General features: G+C 43.9%; 1 protein-coding gene across 1 annotated transcript in view; it reads left to right on the top strand.

The window, feature by feature from the left end:
* Nucleotides 1–22,391, top strand: part of NTRK1 (neurotrophic receptor tyrosine kinase 1) — a 68,474-nt gene that overhangs the window by 13,129 nt on the left and 32,954 nt on the right. The window contains exons 2-7 of the mRNA XM_075607664.1: nucleotides 9,087–9,161; nucleotides 10,208–10,279; nucleotides 16,658–16,726; nucleotides 18,874–19,034; nucleotides 19,679–19,821; nucleotides 20,909–21,044. Coding sequence (XP_075463779.1) covers nucleotides 9,087–9,161; nucleotides 10,208–10,279; nucleotides 16,658–16,726; nucleotides 18,874–19,034; nucleotides 19,679–19,821; nucleotides 20,909–21,044 — 656 coding nt within the window. The remainder of the gene's footprint in view (nucleotides 1–9,086; nucleotides 9,162–10,207; nucleotides 10,280–16,657; nucleotides 16,727–18,873; nucleotides 19,035–19,678; nucleotides 19,822–20,908; nucleotides 21,045–22,391) is intronic.

Genomic DNA, 22,391 nt, shown 5'->3' with positions numbered 1-22,391 from the left:
TATTACCGTAATAACATTTTACAACTGTAACACTCTTTGAAATATGATTAGTATAGTGATGGGAAGTAATAAAAAAAAGGGTTGCATGGTCAGCATTACGTAAGGATTGTAATTAATAGAGGGATATAATAATACAAACCCCCTCAGATGATATGCACCCAGTGCAGCAGGGTCAAGAGATGTGATCTTACATAATAAACATGCGTTGTACACTGCCTACAATAGTATATTATATTTACATTAGGAAGCTCAGGGAGTTCCAACTGAGATCGACCAGCTTTGCCCTCGCAGAACAGCCAAGTTTAATCACTGCTTCTAATCGAATCTGGTTAGCATCAGAGCTATTAAAGTTAATTTGCACTCCACTAAAAGGCTTTTCTTCTAGTTGTGTTATTCCTCTGCAGGAAATCTCTGTAACTCTGCACCTCGTTCTCAACCCTGACTCTGCTGCTGTCGGAAGGGGGTTTTGAAGTGTATTTTGAATACAATGCCTGAGCCCAACCGGTGTGAGGGCAGAGGCCCGGGACTATATTATCCAAAAGAAACAGTCACGCGCCCATTTAAAGGAAAGTACTATACACCCAACGAGGCATTATTTCATGTTCAAAGTACAGCAAATTAACATTTTCACTTGTAAGCAGATTCACATGTCTCACACAGGTCTGAAACGCTGCCTTCCCCACATTATCTCTTAGCATTCAGTGCTTCCACTGCAGCAAGGGATTCTGGGTAATGACATGCAAATGAGCACACAGTGTCACCTTTTGCTTCTAATCCATTTTAACATGGATCCCTATAAGGTTATGCCGCCGTATTACACAGGTTTTCAGTATAGTCAGTAACCCTCCTTACAGACAGCTGTTTTTACATTTATGGTCTCTTCAGTGTGAGGCTGGTTATACTGGCTTTGCAATGGGAAGTTGGCATGGGTTTCAGCCACACATTATGTAAGTTATGGTGGTTCCTGTTCAGAGGAAGGTTTTTCCCCCCTCAGCCTCTGCAAGTGAACAGGACGATCAGTTTAATCACAGTCCTACACATTTCTTAATTCCAGTCCTACCAATACTCCTAATTTCCAGAAACAATATTAATTCAAGTAATAGGATACCAAGTGTGGCAGGTATACCCGGGCAACTCTATACTGCAGCAATGTAATGTACTTTCCTAGGGCTGCCAGGTGTCCAGTATTGAACCGGACTGTCCTGCATTTGGACAGTAAATAGTTAGACATGTATGTGTCTGGTATTACCTCTCTGGCTTGGGGCCGAGGATTCCTTCGAGCAGGGCTGTTGCTATGGGGCTGGGCAGCTTCCTCCATCCTGATTGGCTGCTGCTGGGTAGTGCAGCCAATCAGGAGGGGGTGTCAGGAGCCTGGGGGTGGGGCCAAGGAAGGAGGAAACAGCATGGAACGGTGAGAGGTGTGTGTGGGTCGAGCGTGTCGCACCTTTCATCATTGTGCCCAGTATATTTGGAGAAGCCGCCTGGCAACCTTACCATGGGGTCTCCCTGAACATAAGTTAATGCTACAGCACTGCTGATGGTGATATACTGTAGTCTCTTGATGCTTTAAAGGCAATGTAATTATTGGAGGGGAGGGAGGGTGATTGCAGAATTAAAAGTTAACATCCTCATCATGATTTTGTAGTTCACTATTTTCCATGGAACTCGGCTTCTGCTGAAACACATCTGGTCTAATGGGTGGCCAGGAAAGTTGTACATCAACTGGACTCCGGTTCATCTTGTAATGAGATCATAAAGCATGACCCGAGTGATTTGTAATGATATTGATTGAAGACGATTATCTATGCACATAGTATATCTATATGTCTTCGCAGGCTTAGCACCAGCTCGGGAGAATATTCCCGTAAATACACAATACATATAACATAATCTGCTCAATTGTAAGCGTTAGTACAAGGTGACAGAGTTAACCAACAGTAATTAGAATGAGTCAAAAGAAAGTTAAGTGGTCGGATGAGCCTGGGACTTTAAAGTAGCAGTCTGCGTTGACTTACTTTTTTTATTTTTTTTTACGTTTAAGAGCTTTTTTGGTCTTCTCCCATGCTGTTTTTATTTTTTTAAATCTGAAGGTTCATTTGTGAGATATAAGCGTTTTAAATATTAAGTGTACCGGAGATTAAAATGGAGCTCTGCCTAGAGCCCAGTGAAGCCGCCGGCAGAAGAAAAATCATGATATTTAACAGGGTGCGTTTTTCTAAGGAGCGAGACGTGCTTAGGGGGAAGATACTGATGTTATATGAGTTTGACTCATGAAGGTTTTGGTGGGAGATTGCATCTTTAATTTGCGGGTGTATGTTTCTCCCCCTCTCACTCCGCTTTTAAGACCCATCTTAAACCACACCTCTTTAATGAAGCATATGGGTTGCTCCCTTTGGTTGTTACTATACATTTCGGATGCACTGACCTAGGCCTGGGGGTTCTCAACTCCAGTCCTCAAGGTCAAGTTTTCAGGATATCCCTGCTTCAGCACCGGTGGCTCAATCAGTGGCTCAGTCAACTGAGCCACTGATTGAGCCACCTGTGCTGAAGCTGGGATATCCTTAAAACCTGACCTTTGGGGGGGGTCTTGAGGACTGGAGTTGAGAACCCCTGCCTTAACCCCTTGCAGACGCACTTACCAGAACACCCTCCTGCAGTCCCTGCAAGCTCTCCCTATTTACCACTTAGATTGTAAGCTCTTCGGGGCAGGGAATTTTCCTAATGTTACTTTTATGTCTGAAGCGCTTATTCCCACTATGCGTTACATTATGTCACGTGTATTACTGCGGTGACGCGCTGAGTCCATGGATGGTGCTATATAAATAAGGATATACATGCAGTCGTGTGAAAAAGAAAGTACACCCTCTTTGAATTCTATGGTTTTACATATCGGGACATAATAACAATCATCTGTTCCTTAGCAGGTCTTAAAATGAGGTAAATACAACCTCAGATGAACAACAACACATGACATATTACACCGTGTCATGATTTATTTAACAAAAATAAAGCCAAAATGGAGAAGCTGTGTGTGAAAAACTAAGTACACCCTTACTGCTTCCATAGGAATTAAGATGCTAAGTGGCAGACAGGTGCTGCTCATCAAATGCCCTTGATTAATTGATCATCAGCAAGTGTGACCACCTCTATAAAAGCCGAAGTTTTAGCAGTTTGCTGGACTGGAGCATTCAGGTGTGTGTTAACACAATGCCAAGGAGGAAAGACATCAGCAATGATCTTAGAGAAGCAATTGTTACTGCCCATCAATCTGGGAAGGGTTATAAGGCCATTTCCAAACAATTTAAAGTCCATCATTCTACAGTGAGAAAGATTATTCAAAAGTGGAAAACATTCAAGACAGTTGCAAATCTTCCCAGGAGTGGACGTCCCAGCAAATTCACCCCAGGGTCAGACCATGCAATGCTCAGAGAAATTGCAAAAAAAACAAGAGTTACATCTCAGACTCTACAGGCCTCAGTTAGTATGTTAAATGTTAAAGTTCATGACAGTTCAATTAGATAAAGACGGAACAAGTATGGTTTGTTTAGAAGGGTTGCCAGGAGAAAGCCTCTTCTCTCTAAAAAGAACATGGAAGCACAGCTTAGGTTTGCAAAGTTGCATCTGAACAAACCACAAGACTTCTGGAACAATGTCCTTTGGACAGATGAGACCAAAGTGGAGATGTTTGGCCATAATGCACAATGCCACGTTTGGCGAAAACCAAATACAGCATATCAGCACAAACACCTCATACCAACTGTCAAGCACGGTGGTGGAGGGGTGATGATTTGGGCTTGTTTTGCAGCCACAGGACCTGGGAACCTTGCAGTCATTGAGTGGACCATGAACTCCTCTGTATACCAAAGTATTCTAGAGTCAAATGTGAGGCCATCTGTCCAATAGCTAAAGCTTGGCCGAAATTGGGTCATGCAACAGGACAATGATCCCAAGCACACCAGCAAATCTACAACAGAATGGCTGAAAAAGAAAAGAATCAAGGTATTGCAATGGCCCAGTCAAAGTCCAGACCTCAACCCGATTGAAATGCTGTGGCTGGACCTTAAGAGAACTGTGCATAAACAAATGCCCACAAACCTCAATGAACTGAAGCAACGTTGTAAAGAAGAGTGGGCCAAAATTCCTCCACAACGATGTGAGAGACTGGTAAAGTAATTCAGAAAACGATTACTTCAAGTTATTGCTGCTAAAGGTGGTTCTACAAGCTATTGAATCATAAGGTGTACTTAGTTTTTCACACATGGCTTCTCCATTTTGGCTTTATTTTTGTTAAATAAATCCTGACACTGTGTAATATGTCATTGTTGTTGTTCATCTGAGGTTGAATTTACCACATTTTAAGACCTGCTAAGGAACAGATGATTGTTATTATGTCCTGCTATATAAAACCATCAAACTCAAAGAGGGTGTACTTTCTTTTTCACGCCACTGTACATAGAACATTTCTGGATCAGGGTCAGTGACGAATCCATGTAATAGTTGGACAGACACCAGCTTATGGTTTGCCAAAGAGTTAACAGAATGAATGAAACCTCCAGGGGATCCGGACCTCCCCCGGGGGAAGGGAACATATCCCCCCCCCCACCCCCCGCACCTCCCTGTGCTCACGAAGTCCTTAGGATAACTGGAAGCATTTGAACAATAAATAGTCGGCAATGCCAAGAACATTGTAAATAATTAATAAGAGTTTGTAATGTATTCATATTTTATAGTCTTGCATTTACAATAATACAATTACATACAATGATTGAATTGGAATGGTACACAAATTCATAATGACACTTCCATTTGTATTTATTTTAAATAAAAGACACACTCACGCACCCCTCTCCAAGGAGCCATATGGAGAGCATATATATATATATGCACATACAGGGCTCGACAAATGCGGCCGACCGGTCACCCAGGGCAACTACAATGAGGGGAAACAACCACAGCCCCTCCCCCCAGAGCTCACCCCTCCCCACCTTTTTAACTTGGGAGGTTCTGGCATTTTGCTGAATGGACAAGACTCACTGTAGTTGTTTCCCCTCATACAGAGGTAACAGTTCACAGTTTTAGTGTTAGGACCTACATTTGTGGTTATACCTTGACGTTTGGTATGCAGGCTTATGACGCTTTGGCCAATGGGTTTTACTAAATAACCAAGAAAATATTATTAAAATTGAAGTATTTAAATGTTATACTTATTACTTTATATGTTTTGTCAATTGGATGTAGCATTGGGCACCCCTGTCTTTTGTTGTATACATTGGCCACACTCAGCAGCACTCTTTTTGACATAAATATATATATATATATATATATATATATATATATATATATATATATACAGTGTTCGACAAACCTATACATTTGCTCGCCCCGGGCGAGTGGATTTAACCCCCGGGCGAGTAAATATTGGCCCAAGCAGCACACGTTCGGTACTAGGTGGCGAGTAGATTTTTTTGTGTGGCGAGTAGATTTTTTGGTGATTTGTCAACCACTGTATATATATATATATATATATATATATATATATATATATATATATATATATATATATATATATATATATATATATATATATATATATATATATATATGATGTGGTGGGTGTTGGAGTTTGAGCTAGCTGGGAATGTGTGTGTTAATATATATGTGTGTGTGTGTGTGTGTGTGTGTGTTAACAGTTGAAGCAAAACTCCACTCAAGAATAAAGTTGAAGAGAGAGCATGCACTCCAAGTCCCGTCATTCAAAGTTCATACATTTTATTTATACAGGTCGGCCATTTGGTTTTCTATAAAAAAGGTTCCATAAGGAACCAAACGTCGACCTGTAGAAATTAAACGGATGAACCAAGAATGAAAACACCTGGAGTGCCTGCTCCATGCTCACCTATTATGATCGTTTCTTTGCAAAGTGCCAACATATTCCACAGCGCGGTACAATGCGGGTACAGAGTGATATCAAGGACAAACAGAATGACACACAAATAAGGACAGATGAGTGCAAACAGATACAGGAGATAATATATATATATTAAGTTATGGTGGGTTAAAAAGGCAACAAAAAACCTCCACCGTTAGCATATAGCCAATAAAGAATATCACTTGTGAGCACATTCACATGTCCTAGGCAGGTCTGCAACCCTGCCTTTCACCATTATCACCTAGCATACAGTGCTTCCACTGCAGCAAGGGATTCTGGTAAATGACATGCAAATGAGCACACGTGTCACCTTTTGCCTGAAATCCATATACATGTAACCCATATAAGTAAATGCTCTGCTGTTCACACAGCTTTTAAGCGCACAGCATGGGATTAGATGCAAAGCCAGTCAAACCACTCACAGACATGTTTCAACCTTAATGGGTCTCATCAGTGTGATGCCTGTATATATAGATAGATACATGAATATTATATATATAATTAATTATTATTAATATATATATATATATATATATATATATAAAACTGGCACACTCAATCTGCCACAGACATCTTCACATTTATAACTGTTGGTACCTTAGTCTTAAACTCACATGAAGTTAGCAATTAAGATGACACCCCATATACTGTCCTCTGTACTATAACTTCACACAGACCTGCCTCTTTGGCAGCTCCTATCCCCTTGTGGATTACTGGTTCAATTGTTCTCTGATCCCAAATGGAATATATCTGAAAGAGTGTATCCATTTATCTGATACAATGTTTTCATTTTAGCTGATCGGATTCATGGTAAATAAAAGCTGCAATCCTAGGAAGGTGACAAAGGGCAACCCCTCTTTTTGATGAAGAGCGATGACCTCATGGTGTAAGCTGACACCCACTTCATTACAAGCACGCACTTTAGGAGTGGAGTGGGTGAGGGTCTGGGGAGAGGCAGCAGGGGGGGGCGAGAAATTTAATAGCCGTCTGAGAGAGCTGTCATCCGTCTGCTCATCCATCCTACCACAGGAACACAAGCAGTGAGTGACATGTGGTGATTGCGGGGACCTGCACAATGGGACCTGTGGTTCTAAGTGTGTATCGTCACAGGAGGGGGCATAATTACTCTTAGGCCGGTCTACTCTAAGCCGCCATGTGTGGTATAGCACCAAGTCAATGCCGGATCCATATCCCAGTTTAGTGAACCCTGGATTTAGTTGTCCATCTGTGGATCGGCAAGATGGTGCGGTTGCCAGGTAAAATCACTGCACCAGGTACACCCAAAAAAACTATTTCCACCTGGTGCAAGGGTTAATCGTGCAACATCTCAGCCAGCCCAAAAACTCCTGGCAAGGGCTGCCTTCCTTACCCCTGATACCAGTTTATAGTAATGTTATGTTATTTCCTGTATGTTTATTGGTATTCGCTTTCAAACCCTACCTCTAATGCAGAGGGGCTCAACTCCAGTCCTCAAGACCCCCCAAACCAGTCAGATTTTCAGGATATCCCAGCTTCAGCACAGGTGGCTCAATAAGTGGCTCAGTCAAAGACTGAGCCATTGATTGAACAATCTGTGCTGAAGCTGGAATATCCTTAAAACGTGACCTGTTGGGGGTGTCTTGAGGACTGGAGTTGAGCCCCCTCCTCTAGTGCACTATGAGTTATGCCGGCGTCTTACAGATAATATGGAATTATGCGAGCAAAGGGTTGTTACCCCTCCGTGGCAGGATTTAATAATCCTAAAAATGGCCTGACCCCCCCCAAACAGAAAGCTCTCTTCAGCTGTAGTAGGGGGTAGGAAACGTGCACGAAATAAATTGTACTGAGAACAGTGTCTTCATTTATCTATTTCCAAAAATGATCCAATGAGCGGTTTTCTGTAATGTTGTTCTCACATCAGCTGTCACAACCTCAAAATGTCTCAGAGGAGTCTCAGGTCTCAATAACTCAGGCTCAACACCATCTATGAAGAACCTGCAACATTTCTCTAAATGATTTCAACCTTGTGATTCACTGGTGGATTCGATTTCATCCCCCGAGGACGATCCCACTGCCTATGGAAGCAAGTGATGTGCGGAACAGGTGGACCCGGGCGGATACCAAAGTTGATGCTACTGAGTCATAGGAGGTGGGGGGGGGGGGGGGCTAAGTATCAAAGTCTCCTGGCTGCAAAACTGGGGCAAATAATAGCATCAGATTTATCAAAGGAAAAGCCAAATTGGATTTTGCGGGTTGGGAGACTTTCATACCGAACCCCCCCTAACGGTACAACTGATGTGAAGGGTGATCCTTACTGGAGCTCAGCATTAGTGAAGACTATGATGGGTCTTTTAAGAAGGTGATCCCATTTAAGCCGAAGGTAAATGATATGTGTACAACGGTGCATACTATGAAAACCACAGGCCCCTATTATTTCACATGTTGTGAACCTGCCTTCCATATAACGGAGAAGAGCCCATAACATTCCACTCCGCTGGCTGACACTATACCTCCCGGATGCACCGGCCCGTTACAGACTCACTTAACAGAACACCCTCCTCCGGTCTCTGTAAGTTCTTCCCCTTCCGCCCCCCCCCCCCACACTTACCATTTAGATTGTAAGCTCTTTGGGCAGGGACTCCTTTTGTTTTATGTCTGAAGCGCTTATTCCCATGTGTTATACTATTATGTCATGTGTATTATGCCTGGATGGTGCTATATGTATATGAATCAGACTAAAAGAGCGGAAATGCCGATGTGAACACAGAGATTTAATAAGCATATTGAAATTATTCAAACTCATTAGCCCCTTTTCGACATTTAGAGAAGATCTGTGACGGAGAAAATCTTGGTGGCCCATTTACCAAGTGCCGGTACGGGTTATCTTACCCATTCCGGCGGTAACTCCTATTGAAGTCTGTGGGAGGTAACGCGAGAAGGGGTGCGATAAATTGTACCAGCACTTAATAAATGTTCCCCCAAGATGTTCTCCATCACAGAGCTTCTCTGCATGTCGAAAAGGGGAAAATGTGCCTGAATGGTGGTGGATTTCAATATGATTATTAAAGCTCTGTATTCACAGTGACATTTCCACCCTTTAATTTTGGCCTTGAGGTTCCCAAGTGTTTCTCCCCAGGGAACCTTACACTTTGATTGATGCATGTGTCTCCTTCAACAGAGTCATCGAAAACCAGAAGGACTTGTTGAGTCTAAGTCGGACGGACATGAAGAACTTCAGGGAGCTGAAAAATCTGTGAGTACTTGGCTCTGCTCTGTGCCTCCATTCTCTTTGGCTGGGGAGACATTAATATTTCTTGTCATCACGTCTCCATGTACCACAAGGGGGTATAGTAAAGACAGATGATGCAGGAAGTACAAGGAGAAGCAACATGACCTTGAACAAGAGAAAGCCGGGGGTGAAACAGAACAAAATGTTGTAGGCGGTGGAATATGGACCAAGTTCAGTGTAGCATTCCTAATAGGGCAATAAAGTTGGGAAGTAATACACCAATTTACCCCCTTTTCACTTTTTTAGGTTGACACGGTCAAGATGTGTTTTTTTCCTGTTCCACTTTTTTAAGCCACTGTTAACCCCATCAGGGGTGGAATGCACTTAACAGGTTAAACATGACTGCAGTTAAAGGTGTTAATTAGTACTTAAGTCTTCAGGTGGCAAAAGTAGGATGAAACCAATGCTAAAGAATCCCACCAGATTTATTCAAACAAAAAAACCCATTTGCTGCCAGTAGGGTTCCTTTCTTTGATAAATTTGGTGTTTGTTTTGCACTCGTTTTGAATCCAGAAGAATTAGTTAATAGACCCTTTTGGCTCATAGGCAATCACACACTTTGTGATGTTTCGCAAAAGTAGCACAATCTCCTAGTCACCCTTTAGAAGAGGGGTGGGCAACGCCAATCCTCAAGGGCCACCAACAGGTCAGGTTTTCAGGATATCCCTGCTTCAGCACAGGTGAGTCAATCAGTGGCTCAGTCTTTGACTTGTGCCCACCCCTACTTTAAAGTAATCTTTCTTTTGTGATGTCACCAGAGGGCCAGTCCCGATACATTTTTGATGCAATTCCAAATGTCCAGTTTCAATGACAGCCAGCTCTCTGCTAAGAGAGAATTTCAGCAATACGTCGTGCTTGAGGTTAATTACAATAAAGTAGCGGTACTGGGTGAGATTGGGCAAAAGCATAATCCTGGTTTAAAAAAGGAAGGAATACATCGTTGTGCAAAAATAATATGTATATTCTTTTTGTCCCTTAAAAGTATAACTGTGATCTTTGTCTGATCACAGGACTATTTCAAACACTGGGCTGCAATACATCTCAGAAGACGCCTTCCTAATGAACGCTCGGATGACTCACATGTAAGTAATTCTACACAGTGCTGAGTATCTTCTATGCTCTACAAAACAATCCTACCTCTCAAGTCAACACGGAAGAACAGTACAAAAGTAACATTGTAGCTCAGCAGAAGAAATTACCTGTGGTCCATTCAGTCTGCGCCTTACCCAACATGATGGTTGGTTACTAACCCAATTGAAGTGGTCTGAGGAGTCATATAGGATGGGGCAAAAGTGGTCTGAGGGGTAGGGCAGGAGAGATAGAAGTGGTCTAAGGTTTAGGGCAGGAGGGTCAGAATTGGTCTGAGGGGTGGGGTAGGAGGGGCAGAAGTGGTCTGAGGGGTAGGGCAGGAGAGATAGAAGTTTTCTGAGGAGTAGGGTAGGATGGGCAGAAGTGGTCTGGGGGGTAGGGCAGGAGAGATAGAAGTTGTCTGAGGGGTAGGGCAGGAAAGATAGAAGTGGTCTGAGGGGTAGGGTAGGAGGGGCAGAAGTTGTCTGAGGGGTAGGGCAGGAGAGATAGAAGTTGTCTGAGGGGTAGGGCAGGAAAGATAGAAGTGGTCTGAGGGGTAGGGTAGGAGGGGCAGAAGTTGTCTGAGGGGTAGGGCAGGAGAGATAGAAGTTGTCTGAGGGGTAGGGCAGGAAAGATAGAAGTGGTCTGAGGGGTAGGGTAGGAGGGGCAGAAGTTGTCTGAGGGGTAGGGCAGGAGAGAGAAGTTGTCTGAGGGGTAGAGCAGGAGAGATAGAAGTGGTCTGAGGGGTGGGGTAGGAGGGGCAGAAGTTGTCTGAGGGGTAGGGCAGGAGAGATAGAAATGGTCTGAGGGGTAGGGCAGGATGGGCAGAAGTGGTATGTGGAGTAGGACAGGAGGATCTCATGGGGTGCAGGCAGGGGCATGAATAGAGCTAGAGGGTCAAGGGTGCAGGCAGATGCTGGGGTAGAGCTGCAGGGTGAGGGTGCAGACAGGGGCTGAGGTAAACATGGAGGGTCAGGGGTGTAGCAGCAAGTGGCAAACTCACCCAAAACCTGATGTGCCTCTTTGCCAGTCACCTATCCTCTGCTCTGATATCAGCTAAGATGCACAGAGGAGAGAGAGAGGGAACATAGACTATACCCATGCAGGGGGTTGCACCCTCAGGGGAAAAGCCAGGGGGGCTGAAGCACCCCCTCTTCCTGCATTCCTGTATACAAACTACATATACATTTTGCTAGTAACTAACAGATTGGAAACTGGAGATCATACAGTTGTTTCAGAAAATCCTCAGTGCCTGCATCATTTCCTTTTCACTGCTCCAGTCTGCTCAACCAGAAAACTACTGCGAAACTCACACCCTCCGGCTATACCTATCCATCTGTTACATTCAGCTGCGTTGTACCTATATCTGCCAGTGGCTGAAGCTTCAGCTGAATAAAGCAGCTGGGAGCTTGATGACTTATCTTGGGGGTGGGCAACTCCAGTCCTCAAGGGCCACCAACAGGCCAGGTTTTCAGGATATCCCTGCTTCAGCACAGGTGGCTCAATCAGAGGCTCAGTCAAAGACTGAGCCTCTGATTGAGTCACCTGTGCCGAAGCAGGGACTGATTGAGACACCTGGATGATTGAGGTGGCTCAACTAGTCCCTGCTTCAGCAAAGGCGAGCCACCTGTGCTGAAGCAGGGTATCCTGAAAACCTGTTGGGGGCCCTTGAGGACTGGAGTTGCCCACCCTTCTCTAATGATCGTTAAGGGGGATTTAATATCACTTCTATTGTGTGTGTATATTAGTACAGATACACCCATACAGGCTCTGTAAACGCCCCATGATGTGCGTGATCAGGGTGAGAAAGGGAAAGTTACTGCAAATCATAGTGTAATAAACGAATAAGATGTTGAAGCGGATAGAGGTAGCACTGCACACTTTGCTGCACACTTTGCACGTGTAACAATTAAGAAGGTATAATAGTGATTTAAAGTCACTTAGGGACGGGACATTTGTTCGCGGCTGGCACATCGCAACCACCTCCCCGCCGGCGTTTAACCGCAGGGGGACCCTCCGCCGCCAATCGCTTCAACAAGAAGGTAAGTTTTAGGGTAGGGGGTTAACTTTAGGGGTTTTATCGGTTAGGGTAGGGGTTAACTTTAGGGGTTTTATCGGTTAGGGTAGGGGGTTAACTTTAGGAGTTTTATCGGTTAGGGTAGGGGTTAACTTTAGGGGTTTTATCGGTTAGGGTAGGGGGTTAACTTTAGGGGTTTCAGGGGTTGGGGTAGGGGGTTAACTTTAGGGGTTTTATCGGTTAGGGTAGGGGTTAACTTTATGGGTTTTATCGGTTAGGGAAGGGGGTTAACTTTAGGGGTTTTATCGGTTAGGGTAGGGGGTTAACTTTAGGGGGTTTAGTGGGTAAGGGCTTAGGGTAAAGGGTTTTATGGTAAGGGGTTAAGGTTTTTAGGTTATAGGGTAGCATTAGAATTAACATTAGGGGGTTTTCGGGTAAGGTTAGCCACTTACCTTAGTGGCAGAATGTCCCGGTTGTGACCTGAGCAGAGGCTAAATGCCGGCGGTCATTTGGCCACAGTGAAACTTTTAAGGCTTTACACTCTTCTGCCCCTCCTTACATCTCAGCCCTAATTTCTTGCTACTGTATGCACCATCCAGACTCTAACGTTCCACTCAAGGATGTCTTCTCTCTACCCCCTTTGTATTTAAAGCCCTCTCCCGCCTTAAACCTCTCTCACTGACTGACCCGCACCTCTAGAATGCCCTTCCCCTCAGTACCCGACTGGCACCCTCTCTATCCACCTTTAAGACCCACCTGCTTAAGGAAGCATATGAGTAGCTCCGTGGCTAATACTATACACCTCATACATAAAGCTTGCCCCCCCCCCCCCCCCAGATGCACTTACGAGAACTCCCTCCTACTGTCTCTGTACGTTCTTCCTACCTAGCAATTAGATTGTAAGCTCTTCGGAGCAGGGACTCCTCTTCCTTAATGTTACTTTTATGTCTGAAGCACTTATTCCCATAATCTGTTATTTATATTATCTGTTATTTATATGATTGTCCCGTGTATCATGTACGCTATGTACATTAATGGCGCTATATAAATAACGACATACATGTCCTAGACCTAGACCAAAGTCACGATGCCTTGCAGGCCCCTCTGGCTGAGAAAGGGTTAAGGGTCTGAGGTACCGAACCGCCTCCCCTCCTCTCCCCCCTCCCCGTCCCCCGTCCCCCCGTCCCCCCGTCCCCCCGTCCCCAGCCAACGCAGAATTCATGCCGGCTCACTGAAGAAATGATGATCTCTCATAAGTGCATAGTCCTTAGAGTCTGTTTGCTTAGTTAGACCAGTCGTGAATGTCTTGTCATTAATAAAAGGCTTACCGAGCTTTTGTTTTGTTGTTTCTCCAGTTATTAAGTGTTCTCCCGGAGCGTTTTTAATTGCGGCAGAGTGCTTCTGGCAGGGGTGCACGGCACTAATGGAAATCTCACCGATGAGGTGATTTGAATGAGTAATTAAAAAAAAGAAAAAAGTTTTTTTTGTTGGTTTTTAATGGGAATACATTTCTCCTAGGTAGACTTTATTTTCTCCCTTGATACTATGCTACCGAACGTCTCTCCTTCTCCCTAATAAAACCTGGCCAGGGTTCCAATCACATTACCAGCAAAACCAGGTATAGCAACTTGGGGTGCCCCAAAGCGGTCTAAATGCATACATTGAAAACAACAAGAGGGTGCTAGAACACAAAAACTCAGGTCAAGAGTATGGCATATAATGAACATGGTAGTCAAGCACACCAAAATGTAAACTCAATCAAAAGGGTGATTTAATGACTAAAAAGAGCCTAACAGGATGCTGGTGTGACTGTTTATTTATTTTATTTATTTATAAAATGTGTTACCAGGAAGTAATACAGTGAGAGTTACCTCTTGTTTTCAAGTATGTCCTGGGCACAGAGTTATGATGACAAATAATACATGGTTACAAATTCAGTTACATAAGTGAACAGAGTATACATTATATACAAGATATTGCAAGCACAGTTAGAGATAATATATATTATAGGCGTATGTAACCGTTACAGACCAGATTAAAACGTGAGACAGCTTTAGTTTTGAAAGAACTTAGACTGGTGGCGGCTGTGAGAGTCCCCAGTAGATTGTTCCAGTTTTGGGGTGCACGGTAAGAGAAGGAGGAGCGGCCGGATAATTCGCTGAACTTTGGGACCATGGACAGTCTTTTGGAGTCAGATCTGAGGTGATAAGTGCTGTGTGTGGTAGGGGTGAGGAGCTTGTTCAGATAGACGGGTAGCTTGCCCAGGAAGTATGTGAAGGCAAGACAGGAGAGATGAACTTTGCGCCTAGACTCAAGTGATGACCAATTTAGTTCTTTGAGCATTTTGCAGTGATGTGTTGTAGTTGCATTTAGTCATTAAATCACCTTTTTGATTAGGGTTCCAATCAAACACATTCATATGAATTATCTCCTTGCAATACTTGACGCTTATGGTATTTATGTATCAAGTCAAATAAACTTTGAAACAGAAAGCACGGAGAAACATGATGACAAAGGACACAGATATTGACATATCCAAATAAAACATGTGCATCAAGTTCCTCCTAACTCTGCATGTGAAGTATTTTACTATAAAAGTTAAACTGAAAAGCACATCTTGTTGGCATATGAATTCTGGCTACGTTGTATTTTAATTCTAATGGCACGTTTGTCTTGCTGGTCACTTTCCTCTTACAGAATGTATGGATCTGGGTGCATTTTGTGCAACCCTCAAGTTTCGATACCACCCCAGTGAGACTGCATCACACTCCCCCTCTTATACACATCAGATGTTTCCACCGACACCTCCTTCATAAGTCAGGACCAATTCCTCCTATGCAGCTGAGTCCTCAGAACAGGAGTCCTCAACTCAAGTCCTCAAGACCCCCTCAACAGGTCAGATTTTCAGGATATCCCTGCTTCAGCACAGGTGGCTCAATCAGTGGCTGTTGAAGACTTGTGGACTGGAGTTGAGAACCTCTTTCGTAGAGTTTAATGGGATTACACACTTGAAAATCAGGACTCTTATACATAGGTTAACAAGACAAATGGTAACACATGGGGACATACAGCATGTGTGGTGCAATTGTGGTGCAAGACTGCACCATATGTATCAAATAACAGAAATCCCATTGATTAGGATTCTTTCTTTGATACATCTGGTGCAATCATTTTGCCTTAGCCTTCCCCCACTTTTCCATTGATACACATGCCCCATACATATAAGCGGCCCGCGACACACTGAAGGTGTTAACAGTACACAACAGTACACAACATGCCGACTGCTACCGCTGCATTGGACAGACACCGAAAATGGATTCCACGCAGATGTCTGTCATGTTGAAATCAATGCTTCTAGCAGAATTCTATCCCTCAGCAGCTGGGTACAACAGGATTCACTGTGTGAGACTCGCAGCCAGTTCTTAGTCCCACTCCCTGGTGGCAAACCATTGACCTGAACAAGAGCTGAAATGCATCCGTCCCCACTGCCCAGCGCACGGTGAGCTGTGTGCAAGCGATCCTCTGACTGCAGGCACGTGCTCCGTTGTTTACAGCTGTTGTGATTTTCTATGAGGGGGGCACAGCAATGGGGCATAAGCAATTATACACCAACATTAACCATTCAGAAGGCTCCTTTCTACATTTGCCAAAAACAGCATGGTCTTTCATCACAACAGGTGCCTCAGGTCTGGCTTCCAGGCAGAGAGCACGGTCTGGCTTCACAGATAAGGAGAGCACCCCCTCCCCCTCACCTATTGAAGCGGATCCTTATGGGGCTCCATCAATGTTCATTGCATTGGCACAGTGGACAACGATCTCTTTTGTGACAATGAAAGAGGTGGCTCACCCACCAGAGGCCCTTCTTCAATGTGCTGGAGAAGAAATGAGTCCTACTCATTCGAATGGAGCTTATATATTCCCCAGCACTTGGGAAGCATCCCTAGAGCATATTGAATAGGGGGCTAAAGGTTTTTCGCCATGAAAGGGTTAAAAAAAAGTGGGGTAAAGGCTAAGCTGTACTTTCCACACATCCAGGGAAGAATATAAGAACATACAGGACGGAACACAAACACGAAGAAAGGGAGATTGTTTGTGGCTATAATGTATCCCCGCATTCCGAGTCTAGCTTCGAAGACTCACTCCAACCCCTGAATATATTGGATGCTCCTCCTGTAGAGTTGAGAAGCAGGCAGTACCTAGCTTTGGGTGATCTTCTGTGTTTGCCTTCAAGACTAACAACCATTTATCTATCTTTTTTCTTTATCTTTCTCATTCCTTCTGCAGTCTCATTTCTAGGAGGTCCCTGTAATGTATGAAAACATCTGTCTGGTGTCTCGTTTGATAATATTTTTGATTTATCTTCTTCTTTCAACAGAAACCTCTCTTCCAATTCTCTGGGCTCCCTGTCCTGGAGGACATTCTTCAGCCTGCCTCTTCAGGAGTTGTATGTTAACCTTTCTCCCTATGTAATCATATTTTCCAATGAGTGCCAGGCATGCAGCATCTATTTAAGAAAACAAGCACAGGCTTACGTCAGTCAGCAGCTCATAACAATGTATAAGCATCAGTGGGTCTGTGTGTATCTTTGGCTGGATTAGTTAGTGCCTGTGTGTGTGTGTATCAGCGTGTTAGTATAGTGTATCAGGAAAAGTATGTTTTCTACTTGCAGTAATAAGGGTATCAGCTCTTAAGAGTGTAAGAAAGAAACTTATTTGTACTCCGCAGGAGAAAAAAAACATTCAAAACCCTAAATGTGTATTTTGTAATAAATACATTCTGTATAGAGTTGCCATGTGTCTAGTATAGAACCGGACTCTCCCGTATCTGACACTCTGTCCAGTAAAAAATATGAGGTAATATTGGACATGCATGTGTCCGGTATCACCTCTCTGGACATAGAGAACTGACCGGCTTGGGGGGCCGCGGGATTTCCCCGAGTAGGGAGAGAGCAGGGCTGCTAAGGGGCTGGGGAGCTTCCTCCATCCTGACTGGCTGTATTACACAGCAGCAGTCAATCAGGAGGAGGTGTCAGGAACCTGGGGGTGGGGCCAAGGAAAGGAGGAAACAGCATGGAGTTGCAGATACGTTGCACCTTTCACCATTGTGTCCAGTATTTTGGGACAATCCACCTGGCAACCCTAGTTCTGTAGTATTTTTGTTTTCCAACTCTTAATGACATTTTGAATGAGTTTTAATGTATTGGGCCTCGTTTCCTGTGGTTGCTATAGCAGGCTCTGGTACACCTCTTTTTGAGACCCGCCCTCTCCCCAGCAGTAGATCAGCAACAAATTATCACAAACAGGAAAGTGTTGCAGTGTTTGCAGCAAGAGACTGTATCTGAGGGGAAAGCTAAAATAATAGACAGTGTTGCCCTTTGGCAATAAGGTTATATTGTAGCTGTTGCATTTCACTGACAAGCATTGATTCAGCGGCAGCCATTTGGTTAGCCCTAAGAGCAGGATATTCACAGATCGATCACAGGAGAACGGATCGATCGGCAGCTTAGGTAATTAGTTTTCACTAAAGGTAATCAAATGCTGCATATAAAAAAACACATTTTTTTTTGTTAAAGGGCACAGAGGAATGGCTCTTTAAAGGACATATTCCTCTTAGACATGCGGTAGGCTAACTACAAGTTTCCAGACTGAGTAACTGCTTGTTAAAATCATTTCACAGACTTAAGACCATATCTACTAAGTCAACGGAACAAGTTTAATACAAGGCTGTAGTAACTCACTCCTTGAATGAAACAGGCCAGGATTGTACTAATCAGCGTGCAGGAAAAATCTTGGGCAATTTCCTAGCGTATGTATTGCCTTAAAAACCTGGTCTGTGATATTTTAGGACTGACATTTCCCCCTTAATCTGTGCATCAATACAATCCACACAATGATAAGGTTTTAGCTAAATTGCTGATCGATCCGTTCTCCTGTGATCGATCGGCAAAGATTCAGCTCGGGGGTTCACTAAATGTCGGTCAGTGCAGCAGAAGAGGACCAAAGATGCAAAGTTCTGTGGGGAAGATCACAGACCTCAGCCACCTTCCCTATTGTGGGTAATCTCTTGCTACCCCAGCCACCTTCCCTATTGTGGGTAATCTCTTGCTACCTCAGCCACCTTCCCTATTGTGGGTAATCTCTTGCTACCTCAGCCACCTTCCCTATGGAGGGTAATCTCTTGCTACCTCAGCCACCTTCCCTATTGTGGGTAATCTCTTGCTAGCCCAAGCCACCTTCCCTATTGTGGGGAAGATCATGTGACCAGGCAGTCACTAGATACAATTCGTGCACTGCTAGAGAGAGGGCAGGCATCAAAAAGGTGTTTACCAGAGCCTGTTTCAGAAGAGGGAGGGGATGTGACTTTGTAAATGATGCTATAGAAACAAAAAATGCTTGTTACATTATAATACATTAAAAATGTAATTCATAGCTGTTTAAAAAAAATGCTCCAAGTATTTTCTCATAGTACAGCACTTATTTATTAAAATAACCCACACATGTAGGATATTGCTTCGCCTGCAGTTTTAAATGTTTACATTTGATATGACTTCTGTATTACATCACCCCTCTGTGTGACTTTTCCTTCTCTTAGGATCCTCACTGGCAATCCTTTCCGATGTTCCTGTGAGGTCCGCTGGATACAGATCATGAGGGAGAGCGAGTGGGCTGACCTTGGGAACCAGTCCCTCACCTGCGTGTTGGACAGCATGAAGAACGATATTCCGCTGAATGAAATGAACATCTCCCAATGCGGTACATCTCTCACCTGCCTTTGCACAGCGTAGCACTGGGGAAGAGCAGCATAGGCACCTCAAGTACATAAGAGAAACAAAAATATGGGAGTAGTAACGTGCATGGGATATGGTCAGCCTATGGTATTACATTAAGTAAGGACAATGGCCAAAGCATGTGTATTGTATATGGGCAGAGTAGAACTGTTCTGCTGTCAATTCCATATAAATCAGTTCACATCATCATATTTATCCGTTGCCAGATTATATTTATCCGTTGCCCATTACTGCTTAGCATTGTGGAGAGATTTTCAAAGAGCCTTATTAGTCAACACATGTTTGTCCTCCAGTTGTTTGTCCAAATGTCAAATTAATACATAACTCAAAGAAATTCCTTCTTTACACGTAATTGGCTCTCAATCAAGGATAAACCAATTGAAATGACCTATTCGCCATGATATATAGTGCTAAGGTATCAAGGCAAAACTGGTGTAATCTTCTGGCAATAAAAGCACTAATGTATCCAAGAAACAAATGCTATTGTTTTTAAATGGATATGATTACTTTTATATATCAGATGCAGTTTTGTGCTCCACGGTCGTATCAGGTTTGCACCAAGCAACGGTGGATACATAAACCCCTAAGGTATATTGTCCTTTTCATCAGATCCACCTCAGGTCCACATCAGTGAACAGAACCTGACAGTGCTGGAAGGGGAGAATCTGACACTACTATGTAACGTGGCAGGTCAGCCCGCCCCCACCGCCACGTGGATTGTGCCAGACGTGGATGCCTTCTCTGAAATAGAGGTAAGGGTTCATCCATCCACGGATCTGAACCTCAGAGATGCAAACCGCAGTGACTACTGGAAGTCGGTGATGATGAGGCCAAAACATGCCTGAGTTGTGCATACACGCTTCATTCAATTAACACCGAAAATAAGAAAATAGGGAATTCTATGATGCGCTGCAAGGTGCAAATCCCCGAGCTCCATACCCAGATCCCACAATATTATTTGCAGAGCTTAAAGAGGGAGAGGGAGTAGGGGGTCCGATACCTTTTATTGGACCAACAAGTGGTTGATACGTTACAAGCTTTCCGACCTCTCATGTCCTTCATTGGGTAACCCTAACCCTGAGAGGTTGGAAAGCTTGTAACATATCTAACATACTCCTTGTTGGTCCAATAAACTGTATCATACCCCCTACTCCCTCTCCCTCCTTTGTTACTACTTGGAAGAAAGAGCCGACACGGAGACCCGCCCTCCTTGCTTACAGTTAGAGCTTAATATGTCTATGATCTAAACTTTCTGAATGATGCAGTCCGCTTAGCACAAATCTGCATATCGTCACCAGGTCCAAATAATAGTAGATCAAAATATCAGATCATCAGAAAGAATCGTGCTTGTCCAAAACATGAGGATTATATGCCAGGGAGCACCATATCGTTCCTATTAGCAACATACTGGCAATGCAATAATATGTTTATTACAATATCGCTAAAATAAAGACATGTTTAGCTTAATTGTGGATGCTTAATCCCCTATATGTTACATTTTCTGTGAGCTGATACCATATTAGTGCTAAGAGCGGGGACTATGTAAAGTAAGTATTGATAAGCACTTATTAATGTACGCACCTAATGTTATGTGTATAGGTTTAACCTAGAACTGTTCAATAAGTCTGTTACACCCCTATGAGACCCCATAAAGTGACAGTGATTTCTGAAACTCATTCCTAAGGTCGCTGGCATGGGTTGAAGGGGTTTCATTCTTAGTAGTCCTATAATTCAAGATGATACACGGTGTATGGGGGACAGCCTTGTTGAATGATAGGATTACTATTGATAGGACTATGATACACAATGCTGCTTTCCTTTCCTGCCTTGGCTCTGTAGCAGTCTGAAGCTCCTGAGGCCGAGATCACACTGCACCTTTTCAACATCTCACCTGGATTCAACAAGCGTAATATCTCTTGTAGAGCTGAGAACATGGTTGGACCCACTATATTTTCTGTGCAGCTAGACGTGCTGTGTGAGTATACTCTTGTCTGTTCAATCCTCTGACTTTCGTTCCTCCTGTTCTTTACCTATCTGTTCATTGATTGCTGTGATGGGAGGGGGTAACCAGGCTATATAATAAAGGTCAAGCCTGTTTTGGTTACCCCTGCTCCGTGTATAAGGGTCCAAGAGAGTTAGCTCTTGGGCCCAGTAACATTGTATTATTGCATTGTACTTTATGTAATAAAAGCATTGTTTATGTTTTTTCCCATTCTGGGCATGCAATCAAGCAGGGATTGCTAGTCCCAAGGTTTTTTTTTGCGGAGAAACCGTTGTCCGAATGTGCCTAGGAGGTTGGGGTCTAGGGTTACCGGTTCCCCAATAAATGCGTCCGGGAATCATGCCGGATTCTCGGATACATGTAGGCACATTGTCCCGCAATAGCTCCCCTTGAAAACGTAAGCGTGACTCACCACTAGGGCGCCCTGCTTCAGCAAAATTCGGAAAGGAGAATGAGGCACAGGGATAAATGTGTATCCCTTGAGCTGAGGGAATCCCTGGGTTAAGGGGGGTACCCCAGCTAGTGCCAAGGTGACCCACAAACAGTATATGGTTTGTGGGTGCCCAACTGTACATACGGTTGGGGGGACTCTGAGAGTCCAAACTGGCTGTTTCTTTCACGGGGAAAGTGTGTGGGGAAATACGGCAGACAGAAATAAAGAGACAACATATTTTCCCTTTCTGTACCCTAGGGACCCCAAACTTTAGGAGTCTAAGTCTTAGGTGGGGTGAAAAGCAAGTCCTTTTGATTGCAAGAGGTCTGGGGACAAAGTTACAGATGGCCCTATATTTCTCGCCAGCTTACTTGCACTATTTTTGGGTACCCGGGGTGAGTTGCACTGCGGCCATACAGGGTCTCCCAGACTCCTAGTTTTCAAACCCCATGATCCTCACCTAAAGTCCCACATAGCTGAAGGGGTTCCCCGAGACTCAGAGTTTATTGAAATGTATTTTTAATATGTTTAAACATTCCCCATGTCCAAACAGGCAGCCCGTTCAAACCATAGGCATTGGTATGTCTGCTGGACATCGTAGTTCAAACCAGCCAGAGGATGCCCAGAGGTGTGAAGGCATTTGGTTAGCAGGGAAAGGCGGAGTACTAGGTCCGGAGATCTATGGCAGTCCTCCGGGAAGCCACTACCCTTTAGCACTACAATTTTGACGCTCAAAAAAGTTTAAAAAAACCCGCTAATACTGTACATAGAACCCCGTTGTTTTTTCATGGGATTTCTTTACTAAATATAGCACCGCTTTTGACCTAGTTTTGCAGCTGGGAAAATTGTGCTGTTTTGCTCTACTGCAGGGGTGGACAACTCCAGTC

The sequence above is a fragment of the Ascaphus truei genome, chromosome 7 (genome assembly GCF_040206685.1).
Source record: "Ascaphus truei isolate aAscTru1 chromosome 7, aAscTru1.hap1, whole genome shotgun sequence".
Taxonomy (NCBI): Eukaryota; Metazoa; Chordata; class Amphibia; order Anura; family Ascaphidae; genus Ascaphus; species Ascaphus truei.
The sequence above is the reverse complement of the archived record's forward strand: the minus strand, read 5'-3'. Positions and strand labels throughout refer to the sequence as shown.